This window comes from Ciconia boyciana, chromosome 5 (assembly GCF_034638445.1).
Source record: "Ciconia boyciana chromosome 5, ASM3463844v1, whole genome shotgun sequence".
In the NCBI taxonomy this organism is placed as follows: Eukaryota; Metazoa; Chordata; class Aves; order Ciconiiformes; family Ciconiidae; genus Ciconia; species Ciconia boyciana.
Genome location: NC_132938.1, coordinates 21,010,327 through 21,034,851, shown reverse-complemented (window position 1 = coordinate 21,034,851; position 24,525 = coordinate 21,010,327). Strand labels below are relative to the sequence as shown.

The window sequence follows — 24,525 nt, the reverse complement described above, 5'->3', positions numbered from 1 at the left end:
AGGATTGAGTAGTTTCAGAATGATGGAGGAGATAAAACATGGGGATAAAGAATACGGCACTGACAACTTACCAACAAGGGGTGTAATAGCAGATGTGAAAACAGAACTACTTTGGACAACGAAGGTCACACCAGCCCCTGCTAGCATAGCCAGGTAGCCAGCTAGCCAAGTAAAAGGAAATGGGAAATCTAAAAAAATAAAGGGAGAACATTGTCTTTAGGATAGCAGAATGATCTATGTAACAGGAACACAGCAGTGAAAAGACTATTAAGCATTTCAGTTGTAGATATATTGTTTGCATATTGCCTCTTACATAATGATTTTGGGTCAGAGTCAGTTCTACTACTCTAATTTACCTTGTGCCCTGTATTCCCTCTCCAACCTTCCATCACTGGATACACTTTCAGATGGATAATAGACTAGGTAGACCTTTGTCCTGACCCAGGGCAGCATTAATGTTGTAATACAATTAGGTACCAGAAATGTTTCCACAGAGGTCAACACAACACCTTCTAGGTGTCTTGAGTGCCTTGGTTTTGGCAACCAGGCACCTGCTGCATGGATTGGATCTTCAGAAAGCTCTGAAGACCATCCTGAGAAAATCAGGTTGTTTGTTCTAACTAGTTTCAAGCAGATCACCTCCTAAAAATTCACCTGTTAACTCTTGCAAAGAAAAACTAATCATACTGATTGGAGAAACTAGGCACAATGGTCCCCCATAATGTGCAGATTTATGAGTGAGCCAAGAAGTGAGGACTTAGTCAGTCGGGAAGACACAGAGGAACACAGAGTAGATCACAAATTAACAGTAACCAGCAGCTGATTACTTCCTACCCCTTGTTTTTGATTCAGGTAGTGTTCCTTGCCCAGGAGAAGAGAAGACAGCATGGGGACCACTTTGTTGCCTTCCCCATTTCTGTGAACCCTCTCTTCAACCACAACCAGAGGCATGCCAGGACTGCTTTTCTCTGCTACAGGTTCTAACCTCTCCATTCAAGGGAGGATGAAGAAAAAGCAGCCAAGTGAAACATAAAAACATTTGCACTCAATGGATCCAGGCTGAAAAAACACCTGGAGAACACAGGGAAAGACAGAAAGTACCACTATTCAGGGCTGCCTTATCCTACTAAAGAGAGGGTTAAGGAGTGGAACAAGGCAAGCAGGGGAATTAGATCATTAATCACTACAAACTTTTTTTCAACTTACTTTAGAAGAAACACGCAGGCTCTGGGCCAGAGCAGGCAATCATGATCTCAGCACTTCAGCGTTATCTTTTGAGGATGGGAACATTACATTTCTAACAGCTAATGATTATACAACAAGAAACAGAGCCTGGACTTTGGTCTCTGTTGTTGTTAATCTACTGCAGTTCACAAGAAAGCTGTTCGCTAATAGATTTTTAAAAGAAAGAAAATAACATGCTGAGGAGAAAAACTGTTGGGGGGGGGGGGATTTTGGTTTAATACCATTTTCTTTAAACTATTCTATAATATCTGCCAGAACAGGAGATATCAATAGATGTGCTCAGTGTCCTTGTCATTCCTGAAAACAACCTTCAGGAAAAGCAGATAATTACCAGTGTTGATTGTCTTCTTGATAATGCTCGCCACTTGTCCTTTAAGCACAGAGTTTAATAGCTTAACGATCATCACCAAACAGGAGCACAGAACAAGCAGGGACAAAGCCAGAAGGATGAGACCGATGGCGAGATCAGGCAGGTTTGCGTTTGCAAAGAGATGCTGGCCTGAAAAAGAAAAGGAAAATGAATCGGCCTAGCCACATTTTTCTCTGATCCCAAGCCCAGCTCCAGTTTTCATACATGCCCCTAAGAAAATGGGACCAAAGCACACACAGCTTGAGGGGGTGATGCAAAGAGTGAAAACGCCACCTGCCTTGCTCCAAAAAAGCCATGTCTGAGGGGGGCAAGAGGGGCTTTTGTATGGACACGCTTACAAAGTACACAGCAGGCACCCCTGTGGGGCAGGCAGGAGCTGGGCGACCATGTGCAAGGGAGGGGAATACAACGGTGTGAGGAAATTTTGGTGTCCTCCGAGCCGGATGGTGGGTCGGCTCTTCCCAGAGGTGGCTGCGTGCCTGAGAAGGACTGTTCAAAGTCCTGAAGGGCATGCATAGGGATGGAGATATCCAAACCACCATTACAGCAAAGTAACTGTAGCTCCAAGTCACCTGAACAGTGAGGGTGACATGATACTGAAGACCTCAATTACTGATATCAGGGAGCATGGAAAGATCCATCTGCAGCCAGATACCATGATGATGCTGGTAACTCCAGCTGTGTAACTATGAGCATGGGCTGCTCTGACTGCACCTGCAGTAGTACCTTGTGTCCATACACAGGCGAGTGCCTCTCGATATACCTCTGAAGTGGTCTGTTAACACCATTAGAAAGCTATGCACATTTGTGAAGATATTACCAAAGGGGAACTAGTTCTACTACTTACATTTACTGATATATTCTGTGTCAGTTACATTCTTGATGGTCCATGTCATGTTTCCTCCAGTCCAGCAAAGGTCAGGAGATGTGCAGTTTTCTGAAGGTGGAATTGTGACATTCTGCAGTGTCTAAGGATTGCCAGACAAAAGAGATAGTTCAGTCACCTACAACCCTTCATTAAGAGCTCATGCAAAGTTCTAGGATTTTACTGCAACCAAGCATTCATCAACTAAAGGCAGATTTGTAAGCTGGACTGTAAGCTGGCACCACATTAATGACAAGGCAAAATTTTTTGCATTCTTAAAATAAATGGTTGTGCTGTTACCCAAGTCAATCAATACAATATTTAAAGACTAAACTATCCCCCGAACCTTCTTCATTGTAATAACCATAGCACCAAGTCATCAGTAGCTAAGAACCTTAACTACTGATGTCAGGGTTTGTGGAATGAGGTTCATGTCTGGCTGCAGCTGGGAGACAGTGGCATTCCTTTTCCAGCCAGTGCCACAGTTTCTTTGGGTCAAAGAAAGACCTCTTTGCTATCACCTTCACTGCAATTAATGGTCTGGTGAGTACTGCACAGGACTGTGATTCAGAATACTACAATACTAGTGCAGCTTCTATTGCTGGATAAGCACAGGCTGCTCATGCTGCCCTTCTGTGCCTCAGTTTTCCTATCTGCCAAAATAGAAGTGCTGCTACTGCTTTCCGTTTTAAAGCTCAAATGCTATCTAAGAGCTAATTACTACAACTATGATAAGCATTAGTATTACTGAGCTGAACCTGAATTTCTATTTATACTGCAATAAAACCTTCCTTATAAGAGCTCCTAGCCCAGACATTGCATTCCTATGCTAGGTCCATAAGTCCTTATGCAGATTAAGGAAGGGTTTGCTGACTGAACTGTACTTCCCCACAAGAGCAGCTAACAGCCAAATGGACTCTGAACCACACTGCTGAACAGCTGTCTTTAAGATGTGTTGGAGTGATTCTCTTTTGCAGAAACAGGGAAAGGCAAATCATCCTTTCTTTCTGGGCACTGCCTGCAGACACCCGCGTTCACATTCCCCCTCCAGCTGATGCAGATGTGCAAAGCTGGGGGTGGCTCCAGTGCCCCCACATCCAGGGGGTCTCCGGCCTGCCCCAGCACGTCAGCCTTTACAAACACGACACAATCTTGTTTCTCGCCTTCATGAAATTTTTTCAGACGTCTGAGTTTCAAAGCAGCTGCATTAGATCAAAATGTTTATCCTCATGTTTTGCTTTAAACATATGGGGTCTGCATGTATTTCTCCCTGCCATAGTCTGTTTAATCATTTTTGCCAGAAATGAGTTTAACCCACTAGGAATGCAAATCATTTAAATGATCTTCCTCTTCTCCCACCAAGTTCAAGTCAAGCTTGTAGGGGTTTCATGTGTTTTTGTAATTTGACTATATGCTTGGGCAGTAGTTTCCCAGCCAAAATACAGACAAACACAGACAAAAATTGTGTATATGGAAATGCAACCCTCAGCCTGCACTTTCCCTGTAGTTGCTTGTCTTCTAAGAGTGGGGGGACTGTAGGACTCAGGGGCACAGACGCCCCTGCGAGTTAGGCTGTGCCTGCCTGGGCAGTGTGGCGGAGGGGTAGCCAAGTGCGGGCTGGGAGCCTGCAAGCAGTACAGCTGCCCAAGCACCATGCCTCCCCTGCGGAGAAATACCCAGCTCCTCCGCAGCGTAACCTGAGCAGAGTTTCACATTAACACAGCTCTGCTCCTGGCACTATCTCCCTGGCTAGCATTTCACTGGCCATCCAGACCATCATTCAATAGGAGCTGGGCTCCTCTAAAAACCCAAGCTCTTAATTTTAACCTCCACTGTGTGTTCTTAAGTATCTTCTGCCTCAGGACTTAAGGAATTACTTTTCTATAGATACCGACAAGTAGAATACAATTAGAGATCCAAGGGATATTTAATGCTCTAATTGTTAGTTAGCCGAACAACACAAACCAAACACTCAGCTCCACAGTTTACCAAAATACTCATTGGTGTTGACCTGGGCAACAGATTCCTTCAAGCTGCAGTGTTGCTTGGGTGAAGAACAACGGGACATAGCCCCACAGAGGCTTTCTCTGAGGGCAGTTTTCCAAGAAAGCTGCAAATAACCAGCTGCCACCAGATCACCCTCATACACATAAGACTAAAGCTGGTTAGGTCAATAGATAAATGGTGGGCAAAAAGATATTTTCTTTGGCCTGTATTGCAGATTTTTTCCACTTTCAGGGAGTTGGTAGGAGTATTGGAGTTTAAAGGCATTTGAATATGAAAGGAGTAAAAGGCTTGGCTCCAAACCACCAGTTCTGATAAGCAAGGGCCTGCATGGTACTGAAAGCAACCAGGTCAAGCTCACCACTGGGATGACATCCTTGGTTTAAGGAGAGTAAAAACTACATTAAATTGTTTTCATTATTCTGTTGTTGCAAAAAAAATACCCATTTAAAAATCTAATTTCACAATCCTATGATAAGGAGTGTCAGCTACAGATCAGTAATATATTTCCTGAGGAACCTGCCAATGAATTTAGCATGATACTCACCACATTGGTTTCAGTTACACACCAAATCTTTACCAGGCTTTTGTTTTTTGCTGATTCATCATTTGTAGCAATTGCATTTATTACTGATTTATCAAGCTTTAAAAAAAAAAGAAAAAAGAAAAAAAGCATTATTCCAACCTGCATCACACACTTCTGTTCAGCTCTGCTGAAATAACTCCCTTGGGAAGCTCAGCCACGTAAAGCCTGCATGACCATCTCTAATGCTGGAGCTGCTGCCCTACAGGTAGGAGGGGGTTTACTCCCAGAAAAAGGTACAACTCTACGCGCACAAACACTGTGTCTCATTCTCCCCAGATCATCCACCATCTCATCTCGCCCTTTCTGTTTAAACAACTACACTGGCACAACTGCCTAAATGCATTTACTGTCATTTTAGCTGTGCGCATCCCCTCTGGCCTCCAGCTGCCCCTCTAAATGTGCGCACATTTCCAATAATTTTAGTGTCATCTCTGCAGGTCCTACATAGAGCTGGGCTAGGTTGTCTCAGCTAGTACTATCTGCCAATGTCTAGGCAACAGGCTGCCATGCCATCCATCACACTTGTCTGTATTTGTCCTCACCTGCCTTCCCAGTCCTCCTAGCTAGATCTATCATAATTAAGGTGAAATGTGGGGGAAATAGAAACAGGGAATATAGAGCTGGGGCTTTATAAAATGTGAATAAAAAGAATCCATCTCCTAAAGAGCTTTACCCCAAGAACACAAAGACGTGAGCGGGAGCCCCCCCCATATTCAGAGCATTTTAATTAGCTGTGACTGAACCAAGTAGGCAGCTTCCTTGAAGAGAGAAAGAGCTTACCTCAATGATGAGCTTTGTAAAGGGGTCTGTGATAACTTTTAGTAGCTCAGGGGCATCCTCACCACTTTCAAGATGAAAGGACTCAACTATAGCATTGGTGAGATGGTAAAGATAGCCAGAAATAACTTCAATGGGCAACAGCACAAACACAGCAAGCCAGTTAAAGAAATCATGGACTGTTGCCCCAGCAAAGGCCCTGCAAGAAGAAATGAAAAACCAGAGCTGCTTTTAATTAAACATGTGCACAACATCAATTAAATATGAAATCATAGAGGTGGGGATGAAGCCCATTTCAAGATGGGAATCATTTCATTTCTGGGGTCACAGGAGATGGCTGCTTTGCTGTAGAGTGCTAAGTTGTCTCCACACCATTGACTGAGTGAAAGAGCCAGCCAAGTGAGTGAAACAAGACGAACTAGAAAAGGCAAAAGGGATCCTTAACATGAGGCTGCCAAGAGTATCCGTCTGAAGAAAGAAGTGGCTGTACAGCCTACAATTGTTTTGCCTCTCACCCATTTTTGGTACATTTTTAATGCTCAGCCAGGCGTTGCCTCTGGGACCTGTTCTCCGTGACTCATGGGGGAAGATGGCTCTTTGCAGCCCTCTCACAAGTTCTTGCAAACCGTTGACGTACAGCTCCCTTCCAGGTTCTCCTCCACGGCCTGAGGAACCACAGCTCTTCCCTCAGAGGCACTCTTTCCCACCTTCCTAATAGCTGCTTGTGGTCCTCCTAATTCTCTGCAATCTGCCTGTATTTGTTTTAAAATATAGCTCCTTAAATTAAGCGTTGTGAAGGAAGAAAATGTGGAGGAAAAATTCCTTGAAATGCTAATCCTGTAATTTACGTTCCCAGCGAGAAACTGCTTGAGGGGAACTCAGGGGAACATGCAAAGTAGGCCAACAAAACTGACAGTGCTACAACCTTCAGTTTACAAACTGAAGTGATTGTTAATGATGTTAATGAATGTTAAAAATCAACTTCTTTCTCATTATTATTTAAATTCTTTTCCTGACCAGATACTAATAGGCTACTTTGATGTTGGAATTTAAGTGACAGAGAATAGCACAACCAAAGATTCAGGACAGTAAATCTTGGAGAAATACGCTTAGGCTAGGTGTATTTCATACGTCTGGTATGCCATAAATGACAAGGTACCAAAGTCTCATATCCCTCCCAAGTTTACTGCTCATCTCCAGTAAGCCATGAGCTCTCTCAGTGATAATGTCAAGTGGCAGCCTGAAAGTTGTCACTGTGTATATTTGACAGCCAGAACACTTCATTTCACTACAGTGACCAGCTCTTTCTTACTGACTTAAAGTAAGACTTAAAAAACCTTCAACACTGAAGTCTCTTTTAAGGAGAGTAGACCAAAATACTGTAATATTAACTTTCTGTACAGCCCTCCCATGATTAAGAGATAATCAAAGGTGGGTGGTATAGTGGGAGCAGTTGAAAATTTATCCTTGTGCAAGATCCAGTTAAAAATGGTGGATTCTTACAAAAACACAAAACTTTTAAAGGAACCCAATATGCTTTTCTTCAAGTATACGAAGCCATATATCTAGACAGCATTATACCTTGGCCATGGCCATGCTCGTGACTTTCCTAACTAGACGTTCAAATTTTGGTCAATAGAAAGGTTGAATGGCAGTAGTAGTGATAGGGAATATAGAAGAAAACCTACAAAGAAGGAAGAAAAGCAACTTTTTGGATCTAGTGTTTAAGTACAATACCTTCTAAATTCATTCCTGTCCCCAGCTTGCATGAGTGCCACAATCGTGTTTGTAACTGAGGTGCCAATGTTTGCTCCCATTATGATAGGAATAGCTGATTGAACAGACAGCACTAGAAAGCAGAAAAGGAAGCACTGAATGAAAAATCAGATCATCAGCAAGGCCTTTGCTCCAATGAAAATTAACATCTATAAATGTCACTGGAACCCTGACTTCCCTTGATGTCGCTGGGATTAGGCGCTCCAATCAAGTTATGTTTGCTTTAATCAAGCCCCCTGGGAACATGGTACTCCCACAGTCCCGTGATCCCCACTGAAACAGCAGCCCATGGTTATCCCTTTTCACCACATGTTAGAGGGCCAGACCAAGAGAAAGTCTCTTCTTTCCCAGGCATTTTCCTGCTTACTGCAGAATTTTGAAATGATGCCACAGAAACAAATGAAGTTCGGTAACTGGCTAACATGAGAAAAGTATGCAGATACTTCCAAAATTAATGCATTAAATGCCAAGGCTTCCAATTATTTTCATTGCAATTATGGACTTACTATTACTACTAGTACTACTACTACTACTACTACTACTACTACTACTACTATTATTATTGTTATCATTATTACTTTTTAAAATTTTATATCAGGCAACAGCTGCCAAAATTTTTTCCTGCAGTCTCTACTCTTACACGCAAAGCATCTACAACTTGAACGCAGGTGGGAATGTTTGCACCCCAGACCAAGATTTATGAGTGATCTCTAGGAAGATACTGTAAGCAGACTTACGCGTGGAGGACACCATGCTGACCACAATGGATGAAGAAGTGCTGGAGCTCTGGACCATAACGGTCACCAGAACTCCGATCACCAATCCCGCAACAGGATTAGACAGGACTGAATCATCTTGAAAAATGTCCCCTGCTGCTTTACCTGCAAAAAACATATTCTTAGAATGAGGGCAGTGCAAGGTAAAGTCCATAGGAATTATCAGAGCATTTAATTAAAGATCATTCAACCGTTTAATTGATACATATATAGCCATGCTTGCCAGCCAATGAAGGTACAAGGTGATGTAGCCCAGGGATCCAAATTCAGGTCCTGAACTCTCCGTTTCTCAGTTATCAGAGAATACTTTATATTCTCTCATTTCAACGACTGAACAAGCTCTACTGAACTCTGCAGAGAACCATATAAAACCACAGCCATCAGAGAAAAGACTGTAGGACAAAAAACCACACATGCCTAGATTTAAATTCTATTACTGCCCTGATATTTTTGGTTACTGCAGCAAGGAAAACTATTTTAAAAATCCTGAGTAATTCTGGTCCTGTAGCTTTCTGTGTTGCCAAAAATCCAAAATACTTCCACAGAAGCTCACATATTTCTTTGATAACCGCTTGTGAATCCATCAACAGAATTCAACCCTTGGAGATAGGTAAATGTAAAAAATACATTTCAATAGTTTTCATCTTTGAAGGATTTGGAGGACATTTCAGTGCTGGATGCTTTGACCAAGAGCTCAATTTTCATATTTCACCTTGTTGAAATGTTTTTCACATGGGACAGATTTATGCACAGATGTATTCATGTAAACTGTAACTAAAGCAACAGGAACCTACTAAGAAATCAAGGCCAATAATCCCTACATCAACAGCTCTTTGGAATTTGAGAAACAAAGGCCCTTTCAAATAAACCGTTCAAATAAACCGTCAGTCTTCAATCAGAGCTACTTCCTTCTGAATCTATATCTCAAAACATAAATCTATGGAGAATGTTCTTGAAGAGTGATACTTGTAATTTAGCCACTCAGATTACATTTACTGCCTCATTCATAGTTTATTCTTGGTAATTTAGGCATTTTCATACCTCCTACCAGTTGAAAAGCAGAGCTCAGTACATCCAGAGAACACACGAACAAGTAGAGTAATCCAAGTAGCATAATAAACTTCCCTATCCCGTAGAGTACACGAATGATTTTTCCTTTTCTATCCAGTTCTGCAAAACAAATACATTACGCATAAAAGACTTGCTTGATGTATCTGGTGTTCTCCTCTGGAACAATCTAGTGCACTACGGAGTCAAAGACAGTGTTGTGACCCCAGTGTGTGATTAAACTTGAAAGAATGTTCTTCTTAATCAAATTTTAACTGCAGAAGCAGGTAGTTCGTTTACCTAGTTTTACCATGTAAAAGCTTTTGGTATATGACAAAAGCCTTATGAAGTCTGAGACTGACCCTCCATTTTACACAGTCATCCTACGGAGTAAAGGCAGACCAATAGGAGCCTGGATATAAAACCATATTAGTTTTGGATTGTTTTCCATATATCTCCTTGTGTTTTAAGGAAGGTAAGCAGCATGATTTCCAGATTCTTAACTGACTAAATATAATATCCCCATTCACTGTTGGGGAAGGTGAGACAGTGTGTAAAGCCTACATGTGAAAACTCCTGAAATCTTAAATTCAATTCTGCAGCAAGTATCATTTCAGAAGAATAACTGAGACCAAGAGAGCAGAAGTGATGGCAAAAATAAATAGAGGTAACTTATTTACTGAGAAATGGCTACCTGACCACTTGACCCCAGTGTCCTGCAGTTCCGGCAGAGCCCATGGGTCATCTTCTTCTGGCCTCGTCTCATCTATCAAGGCTATTGTGGAAAATGCAGGTTGAATTTCCCCTTTATTTCCAAGTGAAGCCACATTGCCTGATGAAATAGAACATTTAAAAAAGGGTTTAATTACTTTCCATCTTCTCCAAGGAGCCCCAAAACATATATATCTCTCTAACTCACAGGTGAACACACATTACCTTTGTGATTTTCTCCTTCTTTCCCAGTCATGTTCTGGTTTTGTTTGGAAGAGTCCCCAATGTAGTTATTGGTTTCAGGCTTTTCCACCTCAGGCCAGGGAGCCATGATCTGTGACTAACAAAGCAGTGCTGATTAAAATGCACGTGCAATCAAAATATTCAACTTACAACAGGATATGTGAGAAATATGATTAAGAGCCAAAGAGATGGAAATGGAATGGAAGCAATTTGTCCATGAAAACAGCTTTTTACTAGTCTTTATGAATTATTGCTTTATTTGCAAAATCGATTTCTCAATTATTTTTTAAATCACACAGTTGATTTATTTGTGCAATTTACACAATTAAAAAAATTATTTCCATCTCATTCCTGTATTTTTGTTCACTTTTAATTGTCATGAAAGCAAACATTCCTCTGCTTTCCAAACCTAAGGCATTTTTTTTCTTTAATTCATTTTATCTCCTTTCAGCAAAAAGTCAGAGAACTGTTTTACTTTCTTCCACCTTCTGGATTTAACTGACTGCCATTACCAAACTGGTAACTCAATATACAGACCTTAGCAAAGAAAGTTCTTCCCTAAAGAATTTCCTAGTTTGGGTCACACATGCTAAACACAATCTTCTTGTTGGCTTTACTGTTCATTCCCACGGAAGCATGGAGGGGAACGTGACCCTGGACAAGGCGGAGGAAGACTCCAGAGTTTCAAGCTCCAGAATGATGCTTGCTGAACGACTGGACAAGAGCATAATTAGACAGCAGTGGCCATTTGCAGGTCTATATTTGCCTGTAACTCACAGCTGATGCTGCAAGTGAAGCTGAGCTAGTGGCAGCAAGGTCAGGCTCACCCATCTCACGTAGGCTCTCTGCCTGAACCTCTTCTTTCCTGACCCCTTTTGAGCACATTTGACATGCATTGTAATATTAACAAATAATAACTTAAAAAATAAGACATCACATGGCCAAATCTTGCCAGCACAGGTACAAGTACATGTGACAGACCTAGCCCAGGCACAAGAGGAGGAGGCACCTGTTCCTTGAACCAAAACCTGGAAGAGTCCTACTTATTTACTTCACCAATATCAGAAGCCAGAGGGAGGGACATGAAAGAGGGGGGAGGTGACCATGGGGAGCCGAGGCAATATATGATAATACTTCTACCTTTCTAGGCTCGTAAGGCTGTTGGTTAGCTCAGCCAGCATGACCAAAAACTCAGTGGAAATGATGGGAGAAGTGAACCCTACCCAGAAAAGCCTCACCTTTGGGTCTGCCTCTTCCACCCTCTCTGTCACACGAGTCAGTCAGTGCCGCGGGCAGAGTTGCCACATCTGGCACCCACGCAGCTGAAACATTGGTGAGTGAATTTGTCTGCAATGCTCCTCATAAACAGGGCACCTGTGCCCAGCCTCCAAAAGTCAGTGTCAGATTTGGTATCATGCTCCCGTAAACAAGATCCACCTGCATTTAGCAGCCACTCTAAGGGAGTATAACTAATCATTCATTTAATCATAATACTTTATGTAGCTGATGGTGAAAATGTTTTGTCCCTGCCCACGTCAAGGAGCCACACATCCTCTTCCTTTAGCTGGGAAGGAAATGTCACAGACAAAATCAGTCGTGTCTTACTGTAACAGAGGAGGGTATTGTTTTCTGGCACTCCACAAAGAAAAGAGTATCTCCCCTTCCACATAAGCAGGAAAACTTATTCTACAATCCCATTAGCAAAAACTATGCTTTTACACATTCTTTATCTGTGGCGTAAGATCCAGAGCAGCTCCCAAGATACACAAAGAAAGATCTCAGAACAGATGGAAGAAAATCACTCTTGCTTGTTTCAACAAGGGTTTCCATTTGCTTGGAGCAAATTCTCATATTTTCACCCATGCCAGAACAACCTCCAAGCCCCACCCATGCCAGAACACCTCCGTCTTGTTAAACGAGTTTAATTTATACATGTTCAGCATTCAAAGAACTCTAAAAAAAATAACTGCTCAGAGCAAGTGCTTCTTCAGTGAAATGCAATCGTGAAAATGCGTTGGAAATTCAGATGTGAAGTTGCATTGACAACATATTCCCACCATGGAGAGAGACAGAATATACTGGACACCACCAGCCCTAGAGATGCCATCAGTACTTTTACAGCTCTTCTGTTACACTCAGTATGGAAATGAGGGATTCAGCCTGCATGATTACTGTACGGAAATTGAGCTGATGCATTCACTGGAGAAACTGGAGCTTGAAAACTTCAACAGACAAACAGCCTCTATGTCTCCTAAATAAACTCTCCCCATTCAAGAATTCAGCAGGGCATTTTTTCATAATAAGCATCTCTCATGTTCCTGAGGTGCTCAGGATCCCACAGGTACGTCATGTATTATTATTGTTTTTGCTTTATGTGATTAAATACCCTAGAATGAGAGTTGACCACCTCTGTGGAGGAAGTTTTTTTATAGGTATGTATATAAAATTATTCATATGAGTCCTAGTCAGCCTCTGATTTGGGAAGGTAGACTTGAATACCGGAGGTCCTTACAGTTTTTGTCTCGTGCATTTGGGTTTGCAGAGGTATTACTAGAATGGCCCATTCTGTGTGATTGGTATCAAGGACTGGTGAAAGCAGAACCATCTAGGTCCTTGAAGTGCTACCAAAGCTGTCAGCTTTCTCCAGATCCCAACTCTCGTTAAGAGGAACAGCTGAGAAGATAGTTTACAGCCACCCAATACTCTGTTTGCTAGAGTCCCGGCCACAGCTATTTACTGTTAATTAATCACTGTGCTACAAGGATAATCTACATTCTACAGTTTTCCCTTCAAAGAATTCTTCCTTGGCCCTAATGCAGACATTAACATATTGAGAAAATACCCAGAAGAAAATCTGGGTGCTGCAGAGGAGCAGAGCAGTGGGGTGACAAAGCTAACTGCATAATTCCCCAGCAGCTCATATTAGCTGCGTCTTTGGAAAGGCTGACGTCAAGTGCGGTATAAAAGACCAACATCATTTGACGCAAGATATAAATGACAATGAAAACCCTAATAGTGGTTTACTTTTGAACACCGAAGACATAACTACACTGCGAAGGAACATGTTAGAGAACGGCCGGAGGATGGGCCGGTGACGATGCGTGCCGCAACAAGGAGCTATGTTCAGCTGGACGCACCAGTCCAGGTCCAAAGGCAGGATAGCCACAATTGCTGGATGAGGTGCCCAGAGCGATGAGCTCTGCCCGACCCCGTGCCAGCCCGGGTGTCTCAGCACCGGTGTCTCAGCGCCACGCGTCCGGTTCCCGCCTTAGCTGTCAGAACGCCGGCCAAGATGCCTGCACCCAGGGCGTAGTCGTGGAGCTCACATCCGGATAAGCACTGGCGCTTTGGATATCCACCTCTTTGGAGCTGCGCTGAAATGGGAGCTAATTTCCTCCTGAAAGCGGCAGGTCAAAATATGCTATGCATATTGCAAAGGTCTGAAAACTAATGCCTGGGCAAACTGTAATCCAGTCCGTTTCCGTGAACCTCGTGGCAAATCCTCTCACACCACCGTGTGTGCTCCTTTCGGTGTAAGTATAGTCTTTCCTCGCCTTCGGAAAATGCTAACTACGTGTGACATCCTTTCTAACTCCAAAAGAAACTGAAACCTCCTGCTCCTAAGAGGGAGATAGATGGAAACGATGGCATTCAAATTCTGAAATAAAATGTGAGAGAAAGTCGAAGCCAAAAGCCAAAGTGGGCCCCGGTGGTTTTTATAGCCATATTCGCTCTCTCATTGCAGCATTTCAAAGAGTTAAAGTCTCTGGGGAATTATTTGAGCAACACTAGGTGTCATGCAGTTGCCCTACATTGCGTTCCTCAGTGAATCATTGGACTGTAACAGCATTGCCTCGGTTGCAGGGCTAGACGCTCGGTGCTTTTCAGTTTTAAACCAGAAACAGTTGTAAATCTATTTATTTTGCTGGACTTAACATGTAGAATATGAACTACCACTTGCACGTGCCTGGATGGTATTGTTTGTACCTCTCCACCCGTGACAGCTCACTGAAAGGCCACGTTGTGCCTGAAATAAGAACTATGAAGCAGTAAGCCTTAGAGAAATCTAACCTCCAGGGGAACAGACCCAGTCAAACCAAGATGAAATAAAAGTACTGAAGAAAATAGCAATATTTTCAAAACCAACTGGTAATAACTGCAACAACCACCGACGTGACCATACATGTGCCTACAGGTTGCTTAAGCAGCTCCAAATCAAGTTTTGGGTTCAGCCAGGCTCTCCCCTCTCTCACTTGCTCTCCTTCTCTCTCAGCTTTTCTACAAAATACACATCACTTTCTTGTCATTCACGACTGTGCTATGGTTTTTATCTTAAAAAGGGATTTATCAGCTAATCTGATATCCAACTATATGACTTAGTAAATATGAATATTTACCACACATACTTCATAGGAGTAAATACCAAGCTACATAGCAATCCTTCTTATACACAGTTTGAAGAAATATTGGGTTTTTCCCCCCTCAAAATTTATCATTTCTGACATAGAAGTACATTATGTAGAGACAGGAAAGGAAAGATCCTCAGCCAGCACAAATTCATTCAGCAGCTTTACATCAGCTGATAATTTTACCCCAGAACCTGTTCCATGGCAGCCACAAAGCCCCAGGTGCAACAGAACAGGCGACGACTTAAATAAACACCAGCAATGATTCAGCCTTGCTAGGAGCAAGTCTTGCCTTTGCTCTGGTACCAGCCGCTTCCTTGGGGCTTTTTATCTGAATAAGTTCGCAGGCTTAGCCAGGATGTAAACTTTCAACTAATGTAGTAGTAAAGGAAAAAATAGATATGTGAAAGCTAAAAAAAATGAGCATTGTGCTCACTGTTTATTCCTATAGATCCCTGAGACTTATTGCTCACAAGCTTGGATCTAACACATAGCAAAACTAAAAAACCATGTAAAACAAACTAGTAAAGAGAACTAATTTCTAAGTAAATGCAGAGAGAAAACAAATACCAAACATCAATTTTTGCGTTCACAACCACGCAAAGCACCGGACACTGCCACTGAGGAGCCAGAGCCAGAAAACATCAGTGAACTACTTGAAATGCCTACTAGGTATTTCAATTAAAAACTAACTTTTTTAGAATAAAACAAACAAAAAAAATCCCACCAACAAGAAAATACAACAGATCTACCCCATCCCGAACACAAAACACATAGTAAAGAATCGAGAGAGGAAAAAGTAATGACATTAAAAACACTTACTGATCTAAAGGAAGGGCTGCTAATAAAAGTTACTGAGAAACCAGTTGATTTCTGCCTACTGCCACATTAGTTGAGCTAACTACATTAGACTAATGTATTCCTTTTACCTCCATGTATCAAACCAAATTAGCATAAGAAAATGTTTCCATCAAGAATAGCCTGACACAGCCGTAGTGCAGCACAGAGACTTTGCATGCTATCTATGCTAACACACGAACTGACAGTATTTCCTTCCAATGTTTCATTAATCATATCCTAGACATTTTCCAGTATCCAATACCACTGTTTACTATGACTTAAAATCTCACTTCTTTTCAGTCCAAATAACAGTTAAAACAATACTTTCTTATGCTATAAGCAGTTATTTCTGGGCGTTTTTTTGACAGCGGCTAATAAAATGCTTTTTTTCTTTATCATATTCCATAAAAATAGATCTAGTTATTTGCAGACGAAAAGTAGCACAGTTTGTTTTAGAACTATGATTTTTTATCACTTCCTTAAAATATAAAGGCAGTGGAAAGAACACAAGGTGAAAATGCTAACAAGTGCATGACAGTTCACATGCCACTCCCGTTCCCCACGTTAGCTCTCTGTTGTCACTCCTTGAGCTGCAAAAACAGAGCTTTGGATTTATAAGCTAAACAAGTTCGAAAAAGAAGAAAAGAAAACTTAGTCTTAGTTGTTCTTACTTACCACTTCTTTATTCCCAGACAACAGAGCGAACGGATCAACTGGGCAGCCACTGAAACCTGCAATATATATAGACAGGTGTTGAGCAAAGTTTGCTTTCATCACTGCGCACTAACATTCCTATTTTACAGTCCAGAGGCACTGCCTACCTGCAACTTAATGATCACAATCAACCTTTTTTTAGCAGGAGTGGGCAGCAACCAAGCCTGATAAAACGACAGGCTATTTCACACTTATCACATTCTAAAAAATGTCCCATCAACATTTAAGTACGAGTTACTAATGTGTTCATGTGAATGCTGGGGAATGGTTTGTTCCAGCCTGAAAAATTGCTGTCTGCCTGATCATGCAGTAATCTTTTTTCCAATAATAATTTTCCAAAAATATTTTGCAATCTCAAAAGTCTGTCGAAAGGGTGTGAAGAAGATGTAGTACTGCTATTTGTCTGTTCAGGTGCCTATTAGTCTGCCTAAGAACAGAAGTGAAGGAGAATCAGAAAAAAAGCGGGGTAAGTAGGAAAGAGGTAAGAACTTCTTTGAGAACAGAGGATGGAGTTTCATTCTCATCAGTGCTCAATGTTTACAATTAAGGCGAGCTCATTAGCATTTTGGCTGTGGCTCTCCTTCTAAATGAGATTTAAAGATGTAAGGACACCTTTGATAACTGCATTCAGAACACTAGCGAGGAAGACTATATGATAAATAGATAGGTTATTCAATAAATACAGTACGGTATTACGGATTAGACAAAGCAGTCACTAGCATTGCTGTCTGTTCTATTGATAAGCTTAATGGGGAGCTGGGGGGTGGGACTGCGTTAGGCACTGTAGCTTTATTACCTTCGAATTTTTTGTTTCAACAGGCAACTTATACTGAGAAAATAAGCTGTAAACCAGCAGCCTAATCAGCAGATCTGCTTTGTCTGCGTGTACGTGGTCATATCTCCCAGCAGCTTAGTGACTTAGTAACCTAGAAAAATAAAACTCTTGCGTTTTGCACCTTTCAGTCCCGCAGAGACGCCCAGCCTTTGGAGCCGTGAGTCAGAACTTACTTTTCCCCTGCGTTGGCATCAGAAATGTTTAATAAGCGGTGATCGTAAAAGCCTCCGCAGCCCCGTACGCAGCATCACGCCATGGCGGCGGAACCGCTGAGCACCTCCCCTGGCCTCAGTGGCTCTGCTGGCATACACCCCGCCGCCCCCATTACCCTGGGCACGGCTGATGCCGGAGCCCAAGGATGAAAGCACCAGCCCTGCCTCGCCTTCCCAGCTGCAGTTTGCACAGAGACGGCTATGGAAAGGAAACTGATTTTTCTTCTGCGCAAAGCAGAGAACAGTCCAAAGTGGGAAGAAGTGATGGAAAATGGACCCAAGGTCCATCTTGGTGGCTCACAGCCTCAGTTTTCTTAACAGAAGCATACTTCAACATTGCATCTAAAAATAGTAGTTTTTCATTGATGCCTTACATGTAGTAAATCAGATGAAGCTTTTAACTGGGAATCCTTCTTGTTTCTCTGAGCTGTGGCTTATTCTCTTCTGAGTCACCCTTTGTGAAACCCAGCTCTGACAGTGAGAAGGTACGAGATGGGCACGTTCCAGGTACCCAGTTAGGGCTCAGCCAGCGCGTGGTGACGTCTTCCACAGCATTTTTATTCCAATGCTGCTCATTCCATTTGCTAACCACAATCCTATGCGCTGACCATGTTAATGTTTTAGGAAGGCAACAATCCTACATCAGACCCGTCATATTCCCAAAAAAACCTTTAGGAAAAAAAAAACAGCCGCTCACACAAAGGCAGGCAATCTACAGTCTGTCTTTGGAAGTCCAGGGTGGACCTCTGCAGAGTCAGTCTGGAAGAGTCTCCATAAGGAGCTAGCCACAAGGGATGAAGGTGGGTGTTATTTGTCCCAGAAGCCTTTCCCTCATTCAGGATCAGAGGAGAAGAGGCTGAAGTTCTTCCTGGGACACCACAGCAGTCACAGCGGTAGTCCAGAGCGCTTTTCATGCATCCAGCACAGATTCAAAAGATGCTGCTGCTAAGGAAGAATAACCCAATGCTCTTTTTTCCCCCTTTAGGGTTTACTTTGAAGCAACTTACCTAATTTCAAAAAATATTATTGGATAGGGAACATTTAATAAAACAAAGCAAGCAAGAAAATTTGAAGGGTCTGATTTCCTATCACAAAGGTGCTGGATTACTCTGCAGCTACTTGGAATAGTACCTGCGATAGTTAGCATTTAGCAGGCGGTGCAACCACAGAAAATGTCTCAAACACAGAATGAGAAAAAATTCCTGGCATGTGCAAATTCTGTGAGAGGTGAACTCTGTCCAGTCACTGTTATATGTTGCAAGAAGTTATAACACAGGCAAGAAACATGTCTACATAACAGAGATCTGTGCCACAAGCTCCCTTACAGGTCTCCCATACAAAAGGGGTACTTGCTGTGCAAGTGTCAACCCCGTTCATCTTTAAGACCCAGGCCCTAGTACAGTAAGCCAAGTGCACCTAAGTCACAATTAAAATAAAAATAAAGGGAAGTAAAAGAAGTGGTCATCCATCCTGCAAAGGTATCAGAGCAGCCCGAGATATATATTCACTAACAAAAATATTCACAGGATGAGGTTTGCTCTTTTAGTAGACACAGCTTCAAAAGACAGCATGCATGAGCAAGACTCTCAGCTAACATCAGGAGAGAAACTCTCTCTTACAGTTTAATTTAATTTTCAGTGTTCCACAAATCCAAAGAATGCACAGCTAAACACTTACTGTGCATTCGAGAAGTTGGGACTCCAGAAAACAGTTACATGGCTCTTTTCTGAAGAGAATTGGTATTGTTTCCATCATTTGGAAACAACATCTTCTATTTTAACTTCTTCAGAAACCTTGAATGGTTGTTGTCCTACAAGTGTCCTACCAGTGTCCAACCTAGTTGTCCACATTTGGGAACTGCATTAGTGTAGACTAGCCTTCCCTCTTCCAGATATGTAAAACACAAAGCCCTGATCATTAACGAGAGAGACCAGTGCTGATTGCAATATGAATTACAGCCAGAGCAGTTATTTGGTTAAGGACTTACCCCTGTTCAGCTGAAGAACACCTTCCTTCTTTGTGCAATTACCTGGAAGAATTTAAGCCCTGGCTTTCTCTGTTGTCTGAAATGTATTCTGCATGTAAACATTTTAACAATACGGTTTATTAATGAAAACACCCAGTCAGGTATGTTTTGTGAATATTAAATCCCACATTGATATAGACCTGGGTATTTACTAGGAATTGATATTTGTAGCAGACTCTGACCCTGGCATTATATAGGATGCTTTGATTTTGGAACAGAAAGTAAATGCTACAACTTTGTAGCTGATTAATTAATTTATTTTCCAGTAAGAAGTGTAAATTTGTCTTTGAAGCTTCAATGCCTACCAGGAAATGGTCTGCTTTTAGCTATCCTGTACTCTTCTGCTTTAGGTGGGTATGGCTGCAATGCATCCTCAGACCAATTTTTTGCCCAATATTTCTACTATAGTTGGAAATAGTAAAGAAGAACTCCTAGGACTACTTTGCCAGCAATAAGAAAACACCTAATTTAATGTATAAAGAACCTGGATCCTATCATAAGTTTCTGTATTGCAATGCCATGCACTTCGTCTCACACAAATGATACGCAAAAAAAATAATGGAGTTATGGTAGTTAACATACTTCCAGAGCTGAGTAATGAATAAAGTCATAAAGAGGCAGCATTCAACAGAGGCAATGCCAGGAACAGGAGGGGGAAATAAAATGTGAAGTGAAGGAGTCACAAAGAGAAAAACTACAGGAAGGGCTTTCACAGCTAAAAAGGAAAAGAAATATTTCAATACAGGAAAGTTTTTATGAAGGAATAATATGGCCAACAATTTTAGGCAGATAGCTGTGTTTCAAAGGAAAAAGGGACTCTGTTTTGGTCTTATCAAATCAGCTTATTCTCATTACAACCATGCCTCAAATGTTTTTGTCAGTACAAATGCATCCTTGGGCTACAAGTTAGTGGGGCTGTTTTCTTCACATCCTCTGTGATAGCTATGTTTTCCATTAAAGTCACATATTACAATTGTTTTTATTCTTCCTGGAGTATCTTATTTTAACTTCCTATTTAGTCGATGTTTTGCTACTAACATATATCAGTGCCCATTCTCAACATTTACCAAAACGTAAGGGACTGCTCATCCAGAGCCTGCAGTGCAGGCACAGGGGGACTGTGGGTTCGGAGCAGTGGGAGCTCTGCCCAGCCCTGCAGCGAGACAGCAAGCGCTTCTACCCTCTCCCAGAGGAGGCACGACGACAGGCAAAACGGCACAGACTAAAACGTGGCACGTGAAAAAAATGCACCAGTACTAGCCTGAATTTGATTTCAGCCAGAATGCTAAAAATACGAATTTTTAGCATTGAGTATCACCTGCTTTGAAAGCGAAAGCCCAGATACATTTTCAAACCATTTTTTATCATAGCTGCTCTAAACTTTTATTGTTTGTCTTGAATGTTTAACTAAAAGGTTTAAGACATGTCCATTAGAAAACCCCAACCCCAAAACAAAGGCCTGCTGATGCTTTAGGGCAAGAAATATTTAATCGCAAAAGAAACCCAATATTATTCCCCTCTTGCTAACCTTTTCTTACTCTTTTTATAGTCTCTCCCCTTGCCTCGCCCCCACCCCATACCCCCTACGCTCCCTGCTCCTGTTCACTCTCTCAACCAATCCCATATTCCGCATCCTCCCGTTGCCTCCCACTGTGGACATATACTCATGAATGCAAATAGCATCTTCCCAACAAACAAGTAACGGGGAAGAAGAAGAAGAAGAGAAGTGGTGAAGGGAAACGTGAGAGCCCTTAAATAAATAATAATATTTACACTCTTATGTAAACCTTCATTTACAGATCTCAAAGTGCTTCGGGAAAGTAGGTGTCGTTGACTCCTTTATTATTCACAGAGAGTTCAAAGATTTTTTCTTTAAGAAATCTATTGTTTTCTTCCTGCACAATTTGTTAACCCTTGGCTGACACTAGGCATGGTGTTGCCGGTAGCAGGATGAGCAAGTATAATTACCAGCCAGCCAGCTGAGTGTGTTTATACTGAAGAGAAGACTCATCTCACATTTCCAGCCTGTCCCCTTCTTCTGCACCGGCGCTGCACAGCCTGCTGGCCTCCACACGCTGTCTGCAGAGCTGCTGCTCAGGTACAACAGCCACATGGACAACTCCATGAGCGTACAACGCTTCTTTCTCTTCTACCAAAATGACTTCTGCCTAAAAGGCGCATTTGAGAATGACTTAAAATGAGGACTTCTGCCAAAATAAATACTCTCCCACAAACACACTACTTTTTCAAAGGGTATATATGCACTAATTCAGTATAGAATTGTACATTCCAAATCTAGCCTTAAACACCTCAAACTCTAGTTTAAAAATTGCAAATTATTTCACCGATGACACCGTTTGTTACTTATTGTTGTGAAATGCTTGGCAGTACCTCCTTCCTCAATCTTCATCTCTGAAACAGCTTTTGGGCAACTTTAGGTGAAGTACCTTAAAGGCGATCTGTTGCCATAAGGTGAAAGAATAAATCTGTTTTATTTGAACTTACTTTCCATACAACTAATTATCCAACATGCTAATTCTGTACAGATCTTTAAACTAGATCTGCAAAATTAACGGCAAAATTAAACCATCTGGTATGCAATAAATCTCAAATACAGTAACTGTCCTTAAAATATAGTTCGTGAGTGATTACGTATGATTATCATCTAATATTTCTGCCAGAATAATCAGTAAAGGCTCTCAGGTCAAGTCATTTAAAGACCCGGGTGCGGAGATGGCCCTCTCTGGAGTGAGCATTACTGTCATTTTCTTACTGCATTAGGCAAATTAGTTTTGCTGCACAGTTGTGAGATCTTGCAGTTAGAAGACCTCTCTGCGCCCCTCATCAGCAGAATTTTCTCCTTCTGTCACAGCAACTTCTCCCCACAACACCTGTGCCACATGAACTGTTTTGATCCAATCCTACTGTCACCTGTAAAAACTGTGGATGGTTTTGGAGGATTTTATTCTCAGAAAGATGACACTGTACGTGGTGCAGGAGCCATCCCCAGTCTCCTTGCAGTTTAAATTTCATGTTGGTCCTCAGCCTTCACAACAAAGTCCACACGGAAAAATTTAATGCTTTCTTTTCTTTAACATAATTCTGTTCCCGTGGACTTCTTATACACTTCTTTAAGATCCATGTAATGAGTGACTTCGCTAGAATAAGAAGACAGTCTCCATTTGTTAACGGCATAGCTTCTTTGTAAACTATTGAAAATGAAAATCTACCGCAGACACATAATTACAATTCCTATTGACTTAGAACTTACATGTGCGTACATAATACATCATATGGACCAAGGCACACAGGCAGTAGCTGCTTTTTAACTGTTTACAGTTCATCCTTTTACACAAATATTTTTGGCTTTATAAGGGGTAATTAAGGGAGTAATGAGACCAATATTTGCTTTTCCAAAGGAAGACTGTAATAGCCACAATGTAAACCTAAAGAGGGATCCAAGACAGAAAGCATTTCCTCGCAGCCCTCAGCCTTAGCCGATATGCAGGGTTTTCTCTGCCAGTTTCCATTAAAAAACAGAAACTGATGCGAGTGTTTTTAGTGCAGTTGAGTCTCTTTACAAGGAAAATATGTAACAGCCTTTCATGCGGGGACACACAGGGCAGAACTCAAAGGTACTGAATAAACTTCTGAACCTCTGGGCTCAGTGCTGGCAGAAAGATGCTTCGAGCAGTGAGGCAGGGAAAATTAACCAAGGGGTTTAAAAATCAAATCACAGCAAAATATGCTCTGTCCTGTTCATAAGCTGAATTCACAGAACAGGAATTTGAACATTTCTTGGAAATATAGAGGGATACTTCAAGCATACCTGACTGCATCCTTAGCTTTTTTTCCTAAAGCAAACAGATCCAAACTTTGGCTGATCGCTCAAGTCCGAAGAGGTAATACAGCAGAGACCATCTTGCTGTAAAAGGTGGATGCTGTTAACTATTGAAATTATTATGAACAATTCCTCTGCATAGGAAAATATAATTTTGCCTCTCTTGAACAGATCAGCTGATAAACCTCTGGATATATATATATTTTGTCTGCTTTCTAAAGCCTCTTCAAACTTAAGCCTGAATATTATGCTTATTGATGAACATAAGTTTCCTGGCATAATATGACCTAATTAAGCTCTTGCTTTTGAGTCTTGCTAAGTATCTCTATCACTCTGTAGGAGCATAGATGTAATAATCAGTTAATGCACTTTCATTAAAATTGTTGCGGTATCAATAAAATGGCAATATCACAAACATAAGACTTCCATTACTTTAAAAATTAAGTGTTTCTTTGTTTAAGGAACAAGCATAAATTAGGGCAGCAACAAGACAAGAATTGCTTCTTAATTGTACTAGAAGGACTTTTTTTTTAAACCTGAAGGTAACAAGTGTCATTTTGCATATATTAAGATTTAAAGGGGTGTCTCTGTTACAGCTGATGTGTAACTCAAGACTCACAGAGTTGTAAAACTGTGACTTTATGCTAATTTCAATAAATTATGTATAGCCCATTTACAAATACGTTACGTGCTGTCCTTGATCCCCACCCCATGCTTGGACTGGTCTGCTATTTATTTATCATCTTGGTCTCCACAAGCCTCATAAACTGTTACCGGTTACAGGAAATAAGTTTTGACTTATCAGCCTTCACCCCGTTAGTCACGGCAAGGGTTTTCATATGCTATATAGCACAGTAGCACTTTGTTTCATTATTATGTGAGTTTGAAAAAAGTCTGTAGAGCTTCTTTATTTGAAAAATATTGAATAAAACAGAAGAGGATGAAACATAGAGCTTGTGATATTCAGAGATGTTCAAAACAGACATTTCAGAGTAATTATTATTTATGACTTTTCCACAGACTGAAGCCCTTGATCAGATTTAATTGACCTGTGCTTGCAGTTATTCTTTTCATTGAAACTTAGCATCAGGAATAATGACCAAGACTTCCTTCAGCCCAGGTGCATTAAGGACAACAGGGCACACTGCGCCCGGGATGAAAGCCCGTCCGAGGCGCCCGCTGGGAACCGCAGCCTGCAGGGACAAACGGTGCTGGGGATGTGGGTAGGGAGGAGGTGCCTGGCTGTGCTCG

The 24,525-nt window shown here is 41.6% G+C and overlaps 1 protein-coding gene across 1 annotated transcript in view; it reads right to left on the bottom strand.

The window, feature by feature from the left end:
* The window catches only part of SLC34A2 (solute carrier family 34 member 2), a 38,453-nt gene that overhangs the window by 4,867 nt on the left and 9,061 nt on the right, over positions 1 to 24,525 (bottom strand). Inside the window, exons 2-12 of the mRNA XM_072861718.1 lie at positions 16,322 to 16,377; positions 10,383 to 10,497; positions 10,141 to 10,278; positions 9,441 to 9,569; positions 8,361 to 8,504; positions 7,585 to 7,696; positions 5,851 to 6,046; positions 5,032 to 5,127; positions 2,463 to 2,583; positions 1,577 to 1,744; positions 72 to 188 (exon numbers count right to left, since the gene is read on the bottom strand). Coding sequence (XP_072717819.1) covers positions 72 to 188; positions 1,577 to 1,744; positions 2,463 to 2,583; positions 5,032 to 5,127; positions 5,851 to 6,046; positions 7,585 to 7,696; positions 8,361 to 8,504; positions 9,441 to 9,569; positions 10,141 to 10,278; positions 10,383 to 10,488 — 1,327 coding nt within the window. The 5' untranslated portion in view covers positions 10,489 to 10,497; positions 16,322 to 16,377. The remainder of the gene's footprint in view (positions 1 to 71; positions 189 to 1,576; positions 1,745 to 2,462; positions 2,584 to 5,031; positions 5,128 to 5,850; positions 6,047 to 7,584; positions 7,697 to 8,360; positions 8,505 to 9,440; positions 9,570 to 10,140; positions 10,279 to 10,382; positions 10,498 to 16,321; positions 16,378 to 24,525) is intronic.